The sequence below is a fragment of the Puma concolor genome, chromosome D4 (assembly GCF_028749965.1).
Source record: "Puma concolor isolate L17-30 chromosome D4, mPumCon1.1.hap2, whole genome shotgun sequence".
Classification (NCBI taxonomy): Eukaryota; Metazoa; Chordata; class Mammalia; order Carnivora; family Felidae; genus Puma; species Puma concolor.
Window position 1 is genome coordinate 50,646,201 of NC_141679.1, and position 16,875 is coordinate 50,663,075.

General features: G+C 36.6%; 1 protein-coding gene across 2 annotated transcripts in view; it reads right to left on the minus strand.

The window, feature by feature from the left end:
* Positions 1 to 7,758: 7,758 nt before the first annotated feature.
* CAAP1 (caspase activity and apoptosis inhibitor 1) overlaps positions 7,759 to 16,875 on the minus strand; it is a 54,083-nt gene continuing 44,966 nt past the window's right edge. For both annotated transcript variants that reach the window (XM_025912392.2, XM_086685419.1), the window contains exon 6: positions 7,759 to 8,963. In XM_025912392.2, coding sequence (XP_025768177.1) covers positions 8,617 to 8,963 — 347 coding nt within the window. In that variant the 3' untranslated portion in view covers positions 7,759 to 8,616. The remainder of the gene's footprint in view (positions 8,964 to 16,875) is intronic.

The window sequence follows — 16,875 nt, forward strand, 5'->3', positions numbered from 1 at the left end:
AGCCTGGAGCCTGTTTCCGATTCTGTGTCTCCTTCTCTCTCTGCCCCTCCCCCGTTCATGCTCTGTCTCTCTCTGTCCCAAAAATAAATAAAAAAACGTTGAAAAAAAATTAAAAAAAATAAATAAATAAAATAAAATGACAGTCATTTAAAAAATGACAAAAGCCATAAAAGAACAACTCTGAATCAGAATTAGATATGAGGTGGGGCGCCTGGATGGCTTAGTTGCTTAGGCAACAACTCTTGATTTTGGCTCAGGTCATGATCTCATGATGGTGGGATCCAGTCTACACTCAGAGTGGAGTCAGCTTGGGATTTCCTCTCCCTCTCTCTCTGCCCCTCCCCTGCTCATGCTTTCTCTCTCTCTCAAAATGAAATAGTGAAAAAAATATTAGATGTGAGGTAACAGAATTCAGGGAAAAATTAGAAATTAAAAAAATTTAAGATATGAAAACTAAAGGAAGAATACAGGACTGCATAAACACAACAGATAATGCCTTAAAGAAATAGGTGAAAAGGGAGATTTTAAACTCAAAATGAAGATTAAAAACAATTCACAAAAAAGTGACATATATTGAAGATATACAAGACTCAATGCAAATCATAGGAAATGCAGAAAACCAAAGCAAGTCAAAAGGACAAACACAACAATACTTCAAGTAAATGTTCTTGAAATGAAAAAGAAATGATGTGAAATTACTTAACGGAAGAGCACATTGAATGTCTGAGAACATGAACACTGAATAACACCCACACATGTTCTAGTAAAAAAACTACTGGAGTGAAAGAAAATATGGCCACCTTTAAGCAATAGTGTCCTTACCAGCCTCAGTCCTTATCACTGATGCTAATCAGCTTTCATCGTTGTCTATTCTCTTTCTCACGCCATCCCACTTACAATCAATTCAGATTCTACATTAATCTAAACACGGAATTTAGAAAAAAAAAAAACAAAAAAACCTTAAGATTGACAAAAGAAAAACTAGATAAAAAAAAACTAGTAACTGCTAAAACAAATTTACTAAAAACCACATTTGCCACTACTCCTTTATGAAAGTCCACTAAAATTACAAGTACAGAGATTAAAAGCACTAACATATTCAGATAGACAGTGGCAGAGAAGACAGAGATGGGTTAAAAAATCTGGGAAGCTGGAGCACAAACAGATGAGTGGCACTGATCTTGCTGGTGAAGGTTGCAACTTAAGAGCCTATCGAGAGATGAAACTGAGGAGCAACTTGATTCTAAATACAAACGCAAGTAAAGCTCAGTAACAAAGACCCAAAGACAGAGCAAAGGGATGAAACATGAATGTTGATCTTCTCACAAAAGGCAACCAATGATTCACCAACTTCACAGAATATATGAGCAAAGCTGAAGTACGAAATCTAAACTCAGACATACCAAGCAGTTAAGAACAGGGCTAGCTTGGGGCGCCTGGGTGGCGCAGTCGGTTAAGCGTCCGACTTCAGCCAGGTCACGATCTCGCGGTCCGTGAGTTCGAGCCCCGCGTCGGGCTCTGGGCTGATGGCTCGGAGCCTGGAGCCTGTTTCCGATTCTGTGTCTCCCTCTCTCTCTGCCCCTCCCCCGTTCATGCTCCGTCTCTCTCTGTCCCAAAAATAAATAAACGTTGAAAAAAAAAATTTTTTTTTTAAAAAAAAAAAAAAAAAAAAAAAGAACAGGGCTAGCCTATCGAAATTGGGGATTAAATAAAGAGTCTTGAGAGTAAACTGTGGATTATCCTTAGCCAACCCACCAAAAAGTGAACTGCACTCATTAAAGGGCCTCGTCCATAAGAAGAACTTCCAATCAGCTTTTTAGGGTCTTAAGAGTAGCCAAACATTACCAAAGACTTAAGAAAATTAGAGAAAACATCAGAGAGAACAAGAAAAATATGAACTTGAAGAAAATACAAGACAAAAAACAGAAGACGACTTGAAAACAACCAATACTAACATTAACATCGTCAGGTAAAATGTTACATCCACTGGGGCACCTGGGTGGTTCAGTCGGTTTAATCATCTGACTTCAGCTCAAGTCATTACATCACAGTTCATGGGTTTGAGCTCCACACTGGGCTCTGTGCTGACAGCTCAGAGCCTGGAGCCTGCTTCAGATTCTGTGTCTCCCTCTCTTTATGCCCCTCGCCCACTTGTGCTCTGTCTCTCTCTCCCAAAAATGAATGAACATTAAAAAAATTTTTTAAATGTTACGTCCACCAAGGGCCAAGGCAATGGCCAAATAAGACCTGGCAAATTTAGGCAGTTAAGAAAAACAATGAGCTCTTTTTAGATTCAGGCAGGTTATTACTTACAGTGAGAAAACAGTGGCCAAAAGGGGCCAATTCCTCATGGCCCTTATGCAGGGTGACACCAAAGAAAAAGGGACCAGATGGAAGAGGACTAACGGGACACTCTATTGCTGAAGAGCTAATGCCATGCTGTAGCTAAGCAACTGTCTAGCCTGTAGCAATGTCCTAAGTGGAGCATGACAGAAAGTTTCAAGTTTCAAAGAAACCAAGGAGGCAGATGGGAAAACTGCTTCAAGACATCTTTCTGCAAGACACGGAGGCTTCCTCATGAAAGAAAGGCAAATAAAATGTTCTTATGACTACTCTTCACAAGACCACCATGTTCATAAGAGGATCACAGGTTGTTGCACCTGTGTTGTAGGCTGGTCAGAGGTACAAACTCTGCCTGCATGGCCTACCAGGATACGTGCAAGGTCACCTGGACTCCAGGGTGGAGCCACTGCCCTACAGACACATGAGCATAATGCTACCTTTAAAAGGAAATATTTGGAGAATAAAAAATTTAAAGATCTTTGAGATATTAAAAATGATAGAAAAAGCTTTAAAATCAATGGAAGAACTAGAAAAGAATATTGAGAAAATATGAAAGTACAAAAAAAAGATGAAAACCAGAAAATGAGAAGTAAAAAAATTAATAATCAGGCTAGATGTCAGTATCTTAATAAAAGGAGTTCCAAAAACAGAGAATAGAGAAAAAAAAAATAGAGGGAAGGAACTCAGTATCTAAGAAGTAATATTTAAAATTTTCCCATGGCACTGGGGCACATGGGTGGCTCAGTCAGTTGAGCATCTGGCTCAGGTCATGATCTCGCGGTTTGTGAGTTCGAGCCCTGCGTCAGACTCTGTGCTGACAGCTCAGAGCCTGGAGCCTGTTTCAGATTCTGTGTCTCCCTCTCTCTACTCCTCCCCCGTTTGTGCTCTGTCCCTCTCTCTCTCTCTCAAAAATAAATAAACAAAAAAATTTTTTTAATTTTCCCATGGCACAAAAACAGACACTCAGATCAATGGAACACAACAGAGAACCCAGAAATGGACTCACAAATGTATGGCCAACTAATCTTTGACAAAACAGGAAAGAATATCCAATGGAATAAAGACAGTCTCTTCAGCAAGTGGTGATGGGGAAACTGGACAGTGACATGAACAAAAATGAGCCTGGACCACTTTCTTACACCATACACAAAATAAACTCAAAATGGATGGAAGACCTAAACATAAGACAGGAAGCCATCAAAATCCTAAAGGAAAAAGCAGGCAAAAACCTCTTTGACCTCGGCCACAGCAACTTCTTACTCAACACGTCTCCAGAAGCAAGGGAAACAAAAGCAAAAATGAACTATTGGGACCTCATCAAAATAAAAATTTTCTGCAAAGCAAAGGAAACAATCAGCAAAACTAAAAGGCAACCAACGGAATGGGAGAAGATATTTGCAAACGACATATCAGATAAAGGGCTAATATCCAAAATCTATAAAGAACTTATCAAACTCAACACCCAAAAAACAAAGAATCCAGTGAAGAAATGGGCAAAAGACATGAATAGACTTCTCCAAAGACAACATCCAGATGGCCAACCGACACATGAAAAAATGTTCATCACTCATCATCAGGGAAATACAAATCAAAACTACATTGAGATACCACTTCACCCCTGTCAGAATGGCTAACATTAACACCACAGGCAATAACAGATGTTGGCGAGGATGTGGAGAAAGAGAATCTCTTTTGCACTGTTGGTGGGAATGCAAACTGGTGCAGCCACTCTGGAAAACAGTATGGAGGTTCCTCAAAAAATTAAAAGTAGAACTACCCTATGACCCAGCAATTGCACTAGTAGAGATTTATCAAGGGGATACAGGTATGCTGTTTTGAAGGGGCACATGCACCCCAATGTTTATAACAGCATAATCAACAATAGCCAAAGTATGGAAAGAGCCCAAATGTCCATCAATGGATGAATGGATAAAGAAGATGTGGTATATCTATACAATTGAATATTACTTGGCAATCAAAAAGAATGAAATCTTGCCATTTGCAAATATGTGGATGGAACTAGAGGGTATTATGCAAAGCAAAATTAGAAAAATTTGTCAGAGAAAGACAAATATCATATGACTTCACTCACATGAAGACTTTAAGATACAAAACAGATGAATGTAAGGGAAGGGAAGCAAAAATAATATAAAAATAGGGAGGGGGACAAACATAAGAGACTGTTAAATATAACAAATAGGGTTGCTGGAGGGGTTGTGGGAGGGGGATGGGCTAAATGGGTAGGGGCATTAAGGAATCTACTCCTGAAATCATTGTTGCACCATATACTAACTTGGATGTAAATTATAAAAAATAAATTATAGAAAGTCAAAAAATTAAATTAAAATAAAATAAAATAAAATAAAAAATAAAATAAAATAAAATAAAAAATAAAATAAAATAAAATAAAATAAAATAAAATAAAATAAAATAAAAATTTTCCCCAAACTAAATGACCTGAATTTCCCCACTAAAAAAGTTCACCAGTGATTAACTCAAAGGTTGAAAAAGGTTCATTCTCTGACACATCATCAAGAAATTTCAGAATACCAAGAATAAAGAATAGGAAAGGAGAGCTCTGTTTTTCCATTTTTAAGCCTTGAGGGAGAAAAACCTTTATCAACTTAAAAATAGGGGCGCCTGGGTGGCGCAGTCGGTTAAGCGTCCGACTTCAGCCAGGTCACGATCTCGCGGTCCGTGAGTTCGAGCCCCGCGTCAGGCTCTGGGCTGATGGCTCGGAGCCTGGAGCCTGTTTCCGATTCTGTGTCTCCCTCTCTCTCTGCCCCTCCCCCGTTCATGCTCTGTCTCTCTCTGTCCCAAAAATAAATAAACATTGAAAAAAAGAATTAAAAAAAAAATCATCTACTTATTATCCTGAAATTAAATAAAACAGTAAATTAAGGATAACTTAAGTTTATGCACCAATTTGAATAATTCTAGACAGTATACTTACCAAAAGATCCTGACAATAAAGACTCTAATAGGCAAAAGGAAAAAAGGGAAAAAAAAAACCACAAAAACTGGACTGTTGTTCATATGCAGCAACACTGTAGTACAAAAAAGATTAAACAGATTGCTTCATTTTTGAATCAGTAGAAAGGGGAAGGGAAGAGTTAAGAAATAAGTTTACCAAATTGTATAGTATTCTGTACTGAAATCACAGAGTATAACAGCAGAAGGAAATCTTATATATTGGCTAACAATTTATGTCCCTCATTTTTACAGTTCTTGTGCAAAATAAGACTGCTCTGCTATGAATTCTCAACTCTGCATCACAGTGCATTTCAAAATAACAAATATCAAGTCAATATATTTGTATGCCTATTGATATGCTCATTAACCACTTTTTGTTTTGAATTTTTTTTAATGTTTATTTTTGACAGAGAGGGAGACAGCATGAGCGGGGGAGGGGCAGAGAGAGAGGGAAACAGAATCCGAGCTCACGGCACAGAGCCCAATGCGGGGCTCGAACTCAGAAACCATGAGATCATGAACTGAGCTTAACCAACTGAGCCACCCAGGTGCCCCCTCATAGGTTTTTAAGATCTATACCTGAGTGCATGTGAATTAGTAGGAATATCGAAAACTGGCTCAAGGCCTAATGCATAGGACCCCTTATTATCGGTTAACACCTATCTTTCAGGACCCCTTATTATCGGTTAACACCTATCTTTCAAGATTTGGGTCAAGTTCCTCCTCAGATATCAGGACACTTCAATTTGGATAAAAAAAGTAAGGCTGTCAAAAATTTTTTTGCTGGGGCGCCTGGGTGGCTCAGTTGGTTAAGTGTCTGACTCTTCTACTCAGGTCACGATCTCACAGTTCATGAGTTCAAGCCCCACATTGGGCTCTGCACTGACAGCACAGAGCCTGCTTGGGATTCTCTCTGTCTGTCTGTCCCCGGCTCTCTCTAAATAAACAAACTTAAAAATTTCTTTGCTCTTTTATTTTACTAATTACACACCACCTCAAAATTCTCCTTACCTTGGCCAAACGGGAAATGAGGCATGAAAAGCAGCAGCACCCACATCTCTATTATTACTCGGTCTATTCTGTGCTCAAATTTATCCTGTAACATCCCTGAGTCTGAGATTCTGAACAAGACTAAACACCTCAGAGGCATTTAATAAATACCTGTGAGCTGGTGACTTAAATGGCAGCATTAGATCAATATATGGTATTTTCTAAAACAAACGTATTCCTATTCTCTAAAGCCATTTATTTTTCAAAAAGTCCTCATGTCTTTCAACGTTAAAAAAATAAAAAGGAGTGAGAGGAAAAGCTGATTTTCCAAGGCAGGAAACTAAACAGCTTCTAATTTGTGAAGCTTATTCTATCTCCCACATACCACTCTGGTCCGATGCCCTGTATACCGTTCTGCACACTGAACAGAGCAGACACACCATGCTGCACAAAGGGGGTGACCCGTCAGCTACAGAGCACTCACACCCTGGTCTACAGCTACAGGTCATCTACTGCATTTTATAATTAGTAAGCAGCAAGACAGCTTGTTCCGTATCGCTGTGTTCTTATTGCAATTTTTAGTTCAAGTTGGAATTTAAAAATTATTTTACTGTAATCATTGCTTTCTCATCTTGAAGCTGTAACTGTGAGAACTCACTAGTGGAATCACACCCGCATTGGGGCACCTGGGTGGCTCAGTTGGTTAAGTGTACGATTTCGGCTCAGGTCACCATCTCACCATTCGTGGGTTCAAGCCCCACATCGGGCTCTGAGCTGTCAGAGCCTGGAGCCTGCTTCAGATTCTGTGTCTCTCCCTCTCTCTCTGTCCCTCCCCACTCATACTCTGTGTCTCACTCTCACAAAAATAAACATTAAAAAAAAAAAAAAGAAAAAAAAGAAATGAAATCACACCCGCATTTACCTAAGAGAAGTACCTCAAATGATATATGATATAGGCCTGTGTTACATTAGAAAGATTCAAGGGCGGGGGGGGGGGGGGATGACAGGATTATTTAAAGTCATGTTCAAAAACAACAAAAAATAAATTTGTAACTTTGCAACTCTAATGTTTCATAACACACTCTATTTCCGGAAGAAACTAAGATTTACATGTAATTAATAAAACGCAATCCCTGCAAGTCTTATCTATGAGGAAAATCCTCATACAACACTAGGAGAGCAGGACTTATAAATAATATATACTTGTGAGCAAATATAAAAGCAATGGTTTCAGATTTATATTTTAAGAAAAAAATTAATTTAAGAGTCTCTACCTAAATTTTTTTTGTATCAAACAACTACAACTAGTTATAGGGCAAAAAGCATCTGCTATTGTGGCAGAATGTTCATTTATTTACAAAAACTATACAAAATTAGATTAATTATAACACCAACTTATCAAAGCTTCCTGAAATTAATTTTGCTTTTGGAAATGTATCAAAAGTCTTCAGATCCAGAATGATAGTCTTTATTATTTTTAATTCATGGAATTATAGCACATCAGATCTTCAAGCGAAAACACGAGACAAAAGCCTGTACAATAAAATATTCTTTTCTTGATAGCTTGGAATGTAAATGAAAATATGTTCCCTTTTTACCGAAGGAAAAAACTTGAACCAAGTGTCCAATAATATCAAATACCTGTTAGAATGGCTTGTCTGCTAGAATTAAAGTTGGGCAATTACTTCCACATTTTAAAAAATGGCCTTAAATTAAGTCCGTTTTTTCTTTTATACAAAACATTTTTCTCAGCCATTTCAGACCCTCTAAACTTTATAACAAAAAATGCTCTTCAGTTTTTACTAGTTGAATCCACACCCAGAGAAGGTGTGTTCAAGATGGACTTATTTTAAAAGTGCATATAAGCATGACTAAACTTAAATTGTTGATAAATCTAAGAGCAATAATTTAATTTTCTACCACAAAAATATAGGTAACCTTAAGAGCAACATGCTTGGTCAATCTTTCTTAAGCTTTTAGGTCTGAAGCCAAAACATTTAAAAATGAAGGGGAACAAACAGTTGACTCTTTGCTAATGGCTTTTCAGATATCAATTTGCAGACATAAAGACTCATCCAACAAAGTATCCAGGTTATCCAATGATATTTGGCATGAATTCATACAGCAATGACACATATATAATATAAAAGTAACAACAACCAAAAAAAACCACAGGTATTTTAGGCCTAAGATGAGTTTATCTAATCAGGGTTACATGAAAACTATCACATAAGACCCAAAATAAACTTCATATACAAAACTATACGATGTGGCTTTGTTCAAACACACCTAGAATTCAGATTCAAGTAACTAGGCTGGCTTTTTTATGTCACCAGCTTTCATGAGGGCTTTAATAGCTCTCGCCCTCATCTCCAGTTCTAGCAGCTCCAGCTGCTGTGCGGAAGGCTGAACGTCTTCGGGTGGAGGAGCAGTCAGGGTAGCTGCTTTGGGCTCCTTGGGGCTACCCTCTGCCAGCCCCAGAATCTCATTCACACTTTTCTCAATGTCTTTCTCCAGGTCCTCTATCTGACCAGCTTCGCTCTGGACTGTATTGTCTGGGACCTCAGGAGCAGCAGCTTCCTCGGTGCATGGGCCTTCTATGTCGCTGTCATAAGCATCTGCATTTATACTGAGTACATCACTATCTTCCCCTTTGCCTGTAACAAACAAAAAAGGGGAAAGAACCACGTAACCTAAATGCCCTGGTCAAAATGTCCTTTCTATTTATGATTAATGGGCTACCTTGACCCCACCTCCCACCATGAAGTCCCAAATGCATTCCATAATCTCTGTCCCATCCCTTTTTCCCCTGACTCCTCAACTATGAAAACAGATATAATTTAATGTAAATTTTAATGAATTTTTCATTCCAGTTTAGCAGAACATGGAAGCAGTAGGAAATTTATACCATCACATGATCTCTTTTCCTAATTAAAATGTCACACCACTTTATACCACAGTGAAGCTTCTACATTACAAAATTAAAGGTGATGCTAGATATTGTCTGAGTAGAGCATGGCTTATTAACAAAAAAGTAAAATTCCATTCTAGAAACAGTTTAAAAAACTTTACTACAAAAAAAGAAAAAATATCATTGGCAAGCTGGACACCATGTGCAATGCAATTACCTACATCTTTTCATTTGCTTTTTCACTTTGTTATAAATCAATAAATTAAAGGAGAATGCTGAAGGCCATTTTCTAAGATAAAATAAATTTTCATCATGAGGATTTTAATTAATAAAGTTAGTACACTATAATTTTAAAAAATATGTTATAAAACTTGTATAACTGATACTAAAACTTTCAATATACACACAGATTATGGCTCTCAACTACCTTGGCCTTGGACATTACTGAAGTCCAGGTGTTGTTTAAACTTTGAGTGCTCACTTACACCTCCAATTTATTTATCTTTAAAAAAAAAATTTTTTAAGTCATGATCCCCCAAAGGTTACCTTTGTTAAGTCTTCTTATAGTAGGAAAAACTTATTTACCAACAGATGGAAAATTCTGATAATACAATGTTATAGGGTTAGGCCATAAACAATTCTACTCCACTGGTTTTGTAATAACAATTTACTGACCTTGACTGACCCTCCTACATCCTAATAATTAAAAAAACTACTCCCTATTCTAAAATCAAAGTGGAAAAATAAATTGATAAATTATACGTGTCCACAAAATTGTTTAAAAAAAAAAAGGTTGCAAGTTTTAGTTATTTGATGCCAAAGAATATTTTACATATCTTCCCCAAAGAAACAAATATTCCCAAATAGCTAAAAAAATAAATAAAAATACAGCCGTTTATGTAAAGAAATAATGCTTTATTTAAGTATTGCAACTTGAGACAGAAACAAATTTAAGAAATGAAGCGCTAAGTTGTCCATAGCCTCAAAAAGTTCACTTTCATGCTTAGCCATCTTTAATCTAAAATTCTAAATCTGTTCTCACTGATTCTGAGTGAAAACCTGCGGTCTGTTTAAAAGATTTTAAAACATAAGTTTTTGAAAAAATGTAATCTGTTTTTCAAACTATAAGTTGTTGCCTGATAATGAATTAAGAGCAGAAGAATATAATGGTGGGTGGGGAGAGAGGAAAGGTCTGAAATTTGGGATACCTGAGTTCTAAAACTTTACTCTGCTATAAAGTATGTGATTTGAGCAAATCCCTTAACTTCCCAGAATTTCCTGAAATTAAGGCAAATTCCTAGGACATCTCTAAAGTGCAATGTCTAATACTACCCTAAGTTAAGTCTATATAAATGTTTATAAAATGGCAATATTTCAGCTATTTTGTTTTCCCAAGACATGATTACCACTTATCTTTCATTTAATATATTGATCACTTGGATAATCATCCAAAAGAATTTCACATTGACAGCAGTAGCCAATGAAAGGTAAGTAACATCAGTAAATCTACTTTTTTTCACGCAACAACCTGTGGGGTTTTTAGGGGTTCTTTTGTTGCTTTTTTTAAGCAGTCTCTAGAGCCAACATGGGGCTCAAACTCACAACCCTGAGATCAAAAGTCACATGCTACAATGACTGAGCCAGCCAGGTGCCCCCAAATAACCTTTTAAAAGGACAACAGAGGGGCGCCTGGGTGGCGCAGTCGGTTAAGCGTCCAACTTCAGCCAGGTCACGATCTCGCGGTCCGTGAGTTCGAGCCCCGCATCGGGCTCTGGGCTGACGGCTCAGAGCCTGGAGCCTGTTTCCGATTCTGTGTCTCCCTCTCTCTCTGCCCCTCCCCCGTTCATGCTCTGTCTCTCTCTGTCCCAAAAATAAATAAAAACGTTAAAAAAAAAAAATTTAAAAGGACAACAGATTTTCTAGAGAAAAGAAGTACATTTACAATATCCAGGCAATATAAATGAAACTCACTTATTATCTTGGGTACAGGGTTCAATGTGTAATATTATAACTATCGAATCCCTTATGTGCTAAATCACAAATTCTGAAGTAGCTGTATTTTTATGAAATTAATTTGCTTTGAGTTTATATGTGAGTAAATGATAATAGCAAATCTTAGAGATATTTTCATTAAATAAGTGGAGAATCTACACTCGTAGATCCTGAAGACATACATGGCAAACTTTCCAGCTGAGTATCACTGTCATATACCATCAGCTTATATTTCTGACCAAAAGACTACAAGGATATATATGAGTGTATATAAATATTTTTTAATGGAATGTACATTATGTTCATCTTATTACTGTGTTTTATCAAACACTTCAAATGGCTAAGAACCAGAGCTATATATATTCTCACCTAATTCAGACAATTTTTCAAGCCTATTTATATAAGCTTAAGAAGCAACCACAGCTAAAGAGCCTCTTTGCCCCAAGCTTAAAATAATAAAATCCTTTTTTTATAAAGTTATCAGCACAGGAAATTCAGGGTCAAAGTGTTTATACGCACACTTCCCATGTTTCAAAGGAGGTAAATCTTGACAAGAAAGTTCTTTATATATTCTATGGGTTTGTTTCAAAGTTTTCAGCAGGCAGAAGGTGGGCTTCGCTTTATTTCTTTAAACAGCTATACATATCCTATCAGTGAAGAAATGGTGCTCCATAAATTTGGTGTTCTCTGTTTACATTTAAAATTATCCACGGGGCGCCTGGGTGGCGCAGTCGGTTAAGCGTCCGACTTCAGCCAGGTCACGATCTCGCGGTCCGTGAGTTCGAGCCCTGCGTCAGGCTCTGGGCTGATGGCTCGGAGCCTGGAGCCTGTTTCCGATTCTGTGCCTCCCTCTCTCTCTACCCCTCCCCCATTCATGCTCTGTCTCTCTCTGTCCCAAAAATAAATAAAAAACGTTGAAAAAAAATAAAATAAAATAAAATAAAATTATCCAAAGTCGGGGCACCTGGCTGGCTGTTGGTAGAGCACGTGACTCTTGATCTTGGGGTTGTAAGTTCAAGCCCCATATTGGATGTAGAGATTACTTAAAAATAAAATCTTAAAAAAAAAAATGATCCATGAGTGCCTGGGTGGCTCAGTCAGTTAATAGCCCAAGTCTTGATTTCAGCTTAGGTCACGATCTCACGGTTTGTGAAGCGCAGGGCCTGCTTCGGATTCTCTCTGTTCCTTCCCTGCTCACTCTCACTCTCTCTCTCAAGATAAATAAATAAACTTGAAAAAAAAAATTATCCAAAGTCTAAGTGCCTGAGTTCTCCATAACACAGTACTGGTGAATACATTCATAGATTCCATCTGCCCACTACACCTGCACCACGGATCCCAAAGCTTTGCAGAATTTGTGTCTGAAACAACTTAGCGTAACACTTCATCTCACAAATGTGAAAACAAGGTGACTTGGACAATGTAACATGGTAAATTATTTAAAGATTTAGGATCGTACTTCACTATTCCTTAATTTTCATCATTCTACTGACTTGCTTTTTAAAGTATCATTTGCAAACACATGAATACACTTCCAAAGATAATTTATTCTCATCCTTGGTATTAGGAATTTATAGTTTTTTTCTTGTCAATTATGATCCTCAAGGTAGAAGCGGTGAAACTTGTACATTTTTTCTAAAAAAGTAACCTTACCTCAAAATGCTTCATTCATAAGTCTTACAATATCAGTGTTGTCTGTTCTGTCCTTCCACCAGTACGCATGCGTGTCTGTGTGTGTGTGCGTGCGCACATATGTCTCAGGTTTGCTTTTTGTTAAAATAAAAATTTTAAATGTATGTGTGTGTTATCTTAGGTTTGCTTTTTGTTAAAAGTTTTAAATACCCAACTGGAAGTACACAAACATACAAGAATTATTAATCACAAAGATTTTGAGGGATAAAAATTTTAAAGGATTTTAAAGTTATGCTAGCATATTTAAACCTCAATAGAGCCTACATTCTACTTGCTAATAATTCAACTTAAGAGTAGTTTTAATGCACAAAACGGAGGCATATCTAATGTTATGAGTGACTGTATGCTCGTGAAACTTCCTGATAGTGAATTATTAAATTAAGCCAGGAGACAAACCTTAGAACATAGAATAATTAAATATCTGTCTGAATTCCTGCCGAAGATGGCAAATTGAGCACACATATCTAATTCCCTTCTCTATCAAGAAGCCAATGAAGTGACAGAAGGCCGATACTTAAAAATACAATAATAGCATAAATACTATAAATTAACTCAGAATAAAACTAACATCAGTCCTTTATAAGTAAAATACAAAATGGAGAATCCATAAAGGGGAAAAATCAACAAATTTAGCTAAATAAATAGTAGGACCTCTGGGCGGGGGACATCATAAATAAAATAAGACAGAGGCACTCTATAAGAAAATATTAATGAAATATAATACATACAATGTCCAGGTATCATTAATAGATAACTAAAAACAAGGGCAAAGGGTAGAAACAAGTCAAGCATTTCACAAACTATGAAATACAAAAAGCATCAATACATAAAAATGCTCAACTTAATTTCTAACCATGCAATGCAAATTAAAATATTACTTTTAACTCATTAGTTACAAAAAGGAATTTTACCCATCTGTAAAAAAATTAATAAATTTATAAGATGGAAAAATGATCAAGACATGATTAAGTGAACAAAGAAAACTAAAGAGTAATAACTATATATTCAAAATAACAGTAAATTATTAATAGTGGTTACTTCTGGGGAGGAAAGTTAATGTAGAAAAAAGAAAGTGAGCTTTCCAATTTTGCCCTATGAACATATGTATTTCTTCAACCAGTTCTAAGAATATAATCCTTATAAAAAGTTTAAAAAGAAAAAATGAAACCATAATATTAGATAACACAGAAGGGTATCATCTAAAAAGACATTTTGCAGGATTTTTACAAAATGTAAGCAGGCAGGATGAAATTGACAGAAAATAAAAGCAGAGCAAAACCACAGCCAAAGACACCACAGATAAGTGTAACTCTTTCTTAGAGAATCTTGGAAGCAACGAAGAGTTGGCTGTGAAACACAGCAAGATAATTAAATTAAATCCATTCAGAATAGTTGGGCCAATTGAACACTTCCTTCTTTCTCTTCCCTTCCCTACCACATGCCCAAGCACTCTAGTGGGAGGCCTACCTCATCCACTTAAAGAGCTCTCCTAGAGTCTGAGATATATCTAAACAGCTACTGATGAAACCCAAACCAGCTTTCAGAAAAACCCAGCTACAGTAAGTAAAGAACCAAGATGAACAAAGGACGAAATAAAGAAAATCTAGGGATCAAAAGATAATCTAATGGGGGAGAAAGAAGGCCAGAGGAATCTAATTAGTATTCTTAGAGAGACTCAAGTAGACTCTGGAGCCATAAAGTAAGTACATGATGCAGTGAAAGAAGAACAGAGAACAAGAAATGTTAGAATTTTAAAACACAGTTATCAAAAGCAAACATTCAGTGGTTGCTGGAAGACAGTGAAAGAAAAAAAACCTCCTATGTAGAAAACAAATAAAAATATATTTAAAATATGCAATAAAAGTTAAGAGATGAATGACCCATGAGTCCAACAACTTAATATAATTTACTCAGCAAATATTACTGAGCACCTACTATGTACAAGACACTGTTTTAAACATTAAGGAAACAGTGAATAAAAAAAAAGTCCTTGTGCTATATTTAAATCATAGGAGACACTATAAATAAATGTCAGGTGTTATGAAGAAAAATAAAGCATGATAAGAAGACACTAGCAGGATGCTTTCAGAGAGTGATCGATGTGATTTGATAAGGAAACTGAGCAGAGAAGTGAATAAAGTGATAGAATAAGTCAGAAAACAGAAAAAAGGGTAGAGAGGGAAAATTATGACAAAAAAGGTGATCTGAGGTGAAGAAGGTCTTCTTAGTGAAAAGGCTTGCCAACTGCAGTGTATCATACCTAAGACACATCCTATAAAAAAATCAGAACCCAGGGGGAAAAAAAATTACTAAAAATTCCCAGAAGAAAAAAACTAGATTACCAACAAAAGCTAGCCTCAAGAAATCAAGACCACTTCTATCAGCCCTGTGGACAAGATATCCCTATGGCTATGAACATGATCACAAAAAAGAGAAGTAACGGTATATTATGTGCCTCAAGGATACAACATTGCTTCTAAAATATTGTCAAAAATTGAACATGAATCTGATCAAGGTTCAGTATCCAACTACCAATTTACAGAAAAATAACATTAAATAGAACAATGGTATGCAATCAGCAAAATTCGAACTGAGAAACTCTGACAATCTGGTTTAAGAAACTTCGAAGAGAAGGGGGGAGGCAAAGGAGGGTGAGAGGGAGGGATGGGAAGGAAGAGCATACAGATTAAAAAGAGACTTAGAATCCAAACAATTGTAACATAGGGTACTTATCTGGATGTCCATTCATACAAATATAGTTTAAAACTATTATAAGACAACCTGAGAAAACTAACTACTGGATTATTTGAGGATTAAAAACATCACTATTCTGTAATCCCTAATGAAATACTGGATCTAAACATTAATAGCTACTAAAACCATTAGGTGGTAGTCTGATAACACCTGTACCAATCAATCTTAACATCACAATACTACCAATGAATACAAGCAGTAGGTTAAACCTGAACACTTTCTGAATATATGATATTAAGCAACGTTAACTTTTTAAGGCATTGTGATTATGCTTAAAAAGAGATCTCTAATCTTTGAGATACAAACATATTGAAATATTTATAGATGAACTGAAAAGAGGTTTAGAATTTGCTTTAAAATAATCTAGCAGTATGGGGCGCCTGGGTGGCGCAGTAGGTTAAGCGTCCGACTTCAGCCAGGTCACGATCTCGCGGTCCGGGAGTTCGAGCCCCGCGTCAGGCTCTGGGCTGATGGCTCAGAGCCTGGAGCCTGTTTCTGATTCTGTGTCTCCCTCTCTCTCTGCCCCTCCCCCGTTCATGCTCTGTCTCTCTCTGTCCCAAAAATAAATAAAAACGTTGAAAAAAAAATTAAAAAAAAAATAATCTAGCAGTATGAGCAGGTAGGGGTATGCATGAAAGAATTAGCCATAGATGGATAACTGAAAATGGAGAGAGGTACATGGGAGTTAATGCTATTTTTTTACTTATTTTTGTCTGACAATTTCCAAGATAAAAAGTCTGTTTATGGTGATTTCTATTCAGAAACCTACAGTAACAATTTTGAAAATACCTTAAAATATATATATCCTGGAGGAGAACACAAGAAAATCAGAATCCCAATATTCCTATTAGGCAACCATAGACCTGGTTATCAAAAGGGTTAAACTATCTTACTTTGTTTTCTCTTTTAGTTTTTCTCATCAGATTTTCAGTTAATCACATTCAGTGGTTATGCCATTTAGAACAGCACATTTCACTATCCTTCCCTCTAGGTCCTTCCCTCTAGAATCTCAACTCTCTAAGGCTTCTAAGTGTTATCAACCTACTACAATCTCATTAGTAACAAAGTCCAGAGTTCACTGGAAAGCAATGCTATGCCTCTGTGGATTTCTTTTCTGAGACAACAGAAAACTTCGGTTTTACTAAATTTTAAGTTATAAGGAAGACAATTCTACTATAGTGTAACTGTAAAAAGTCAATTTATAACAGTTCTAGTGAGTT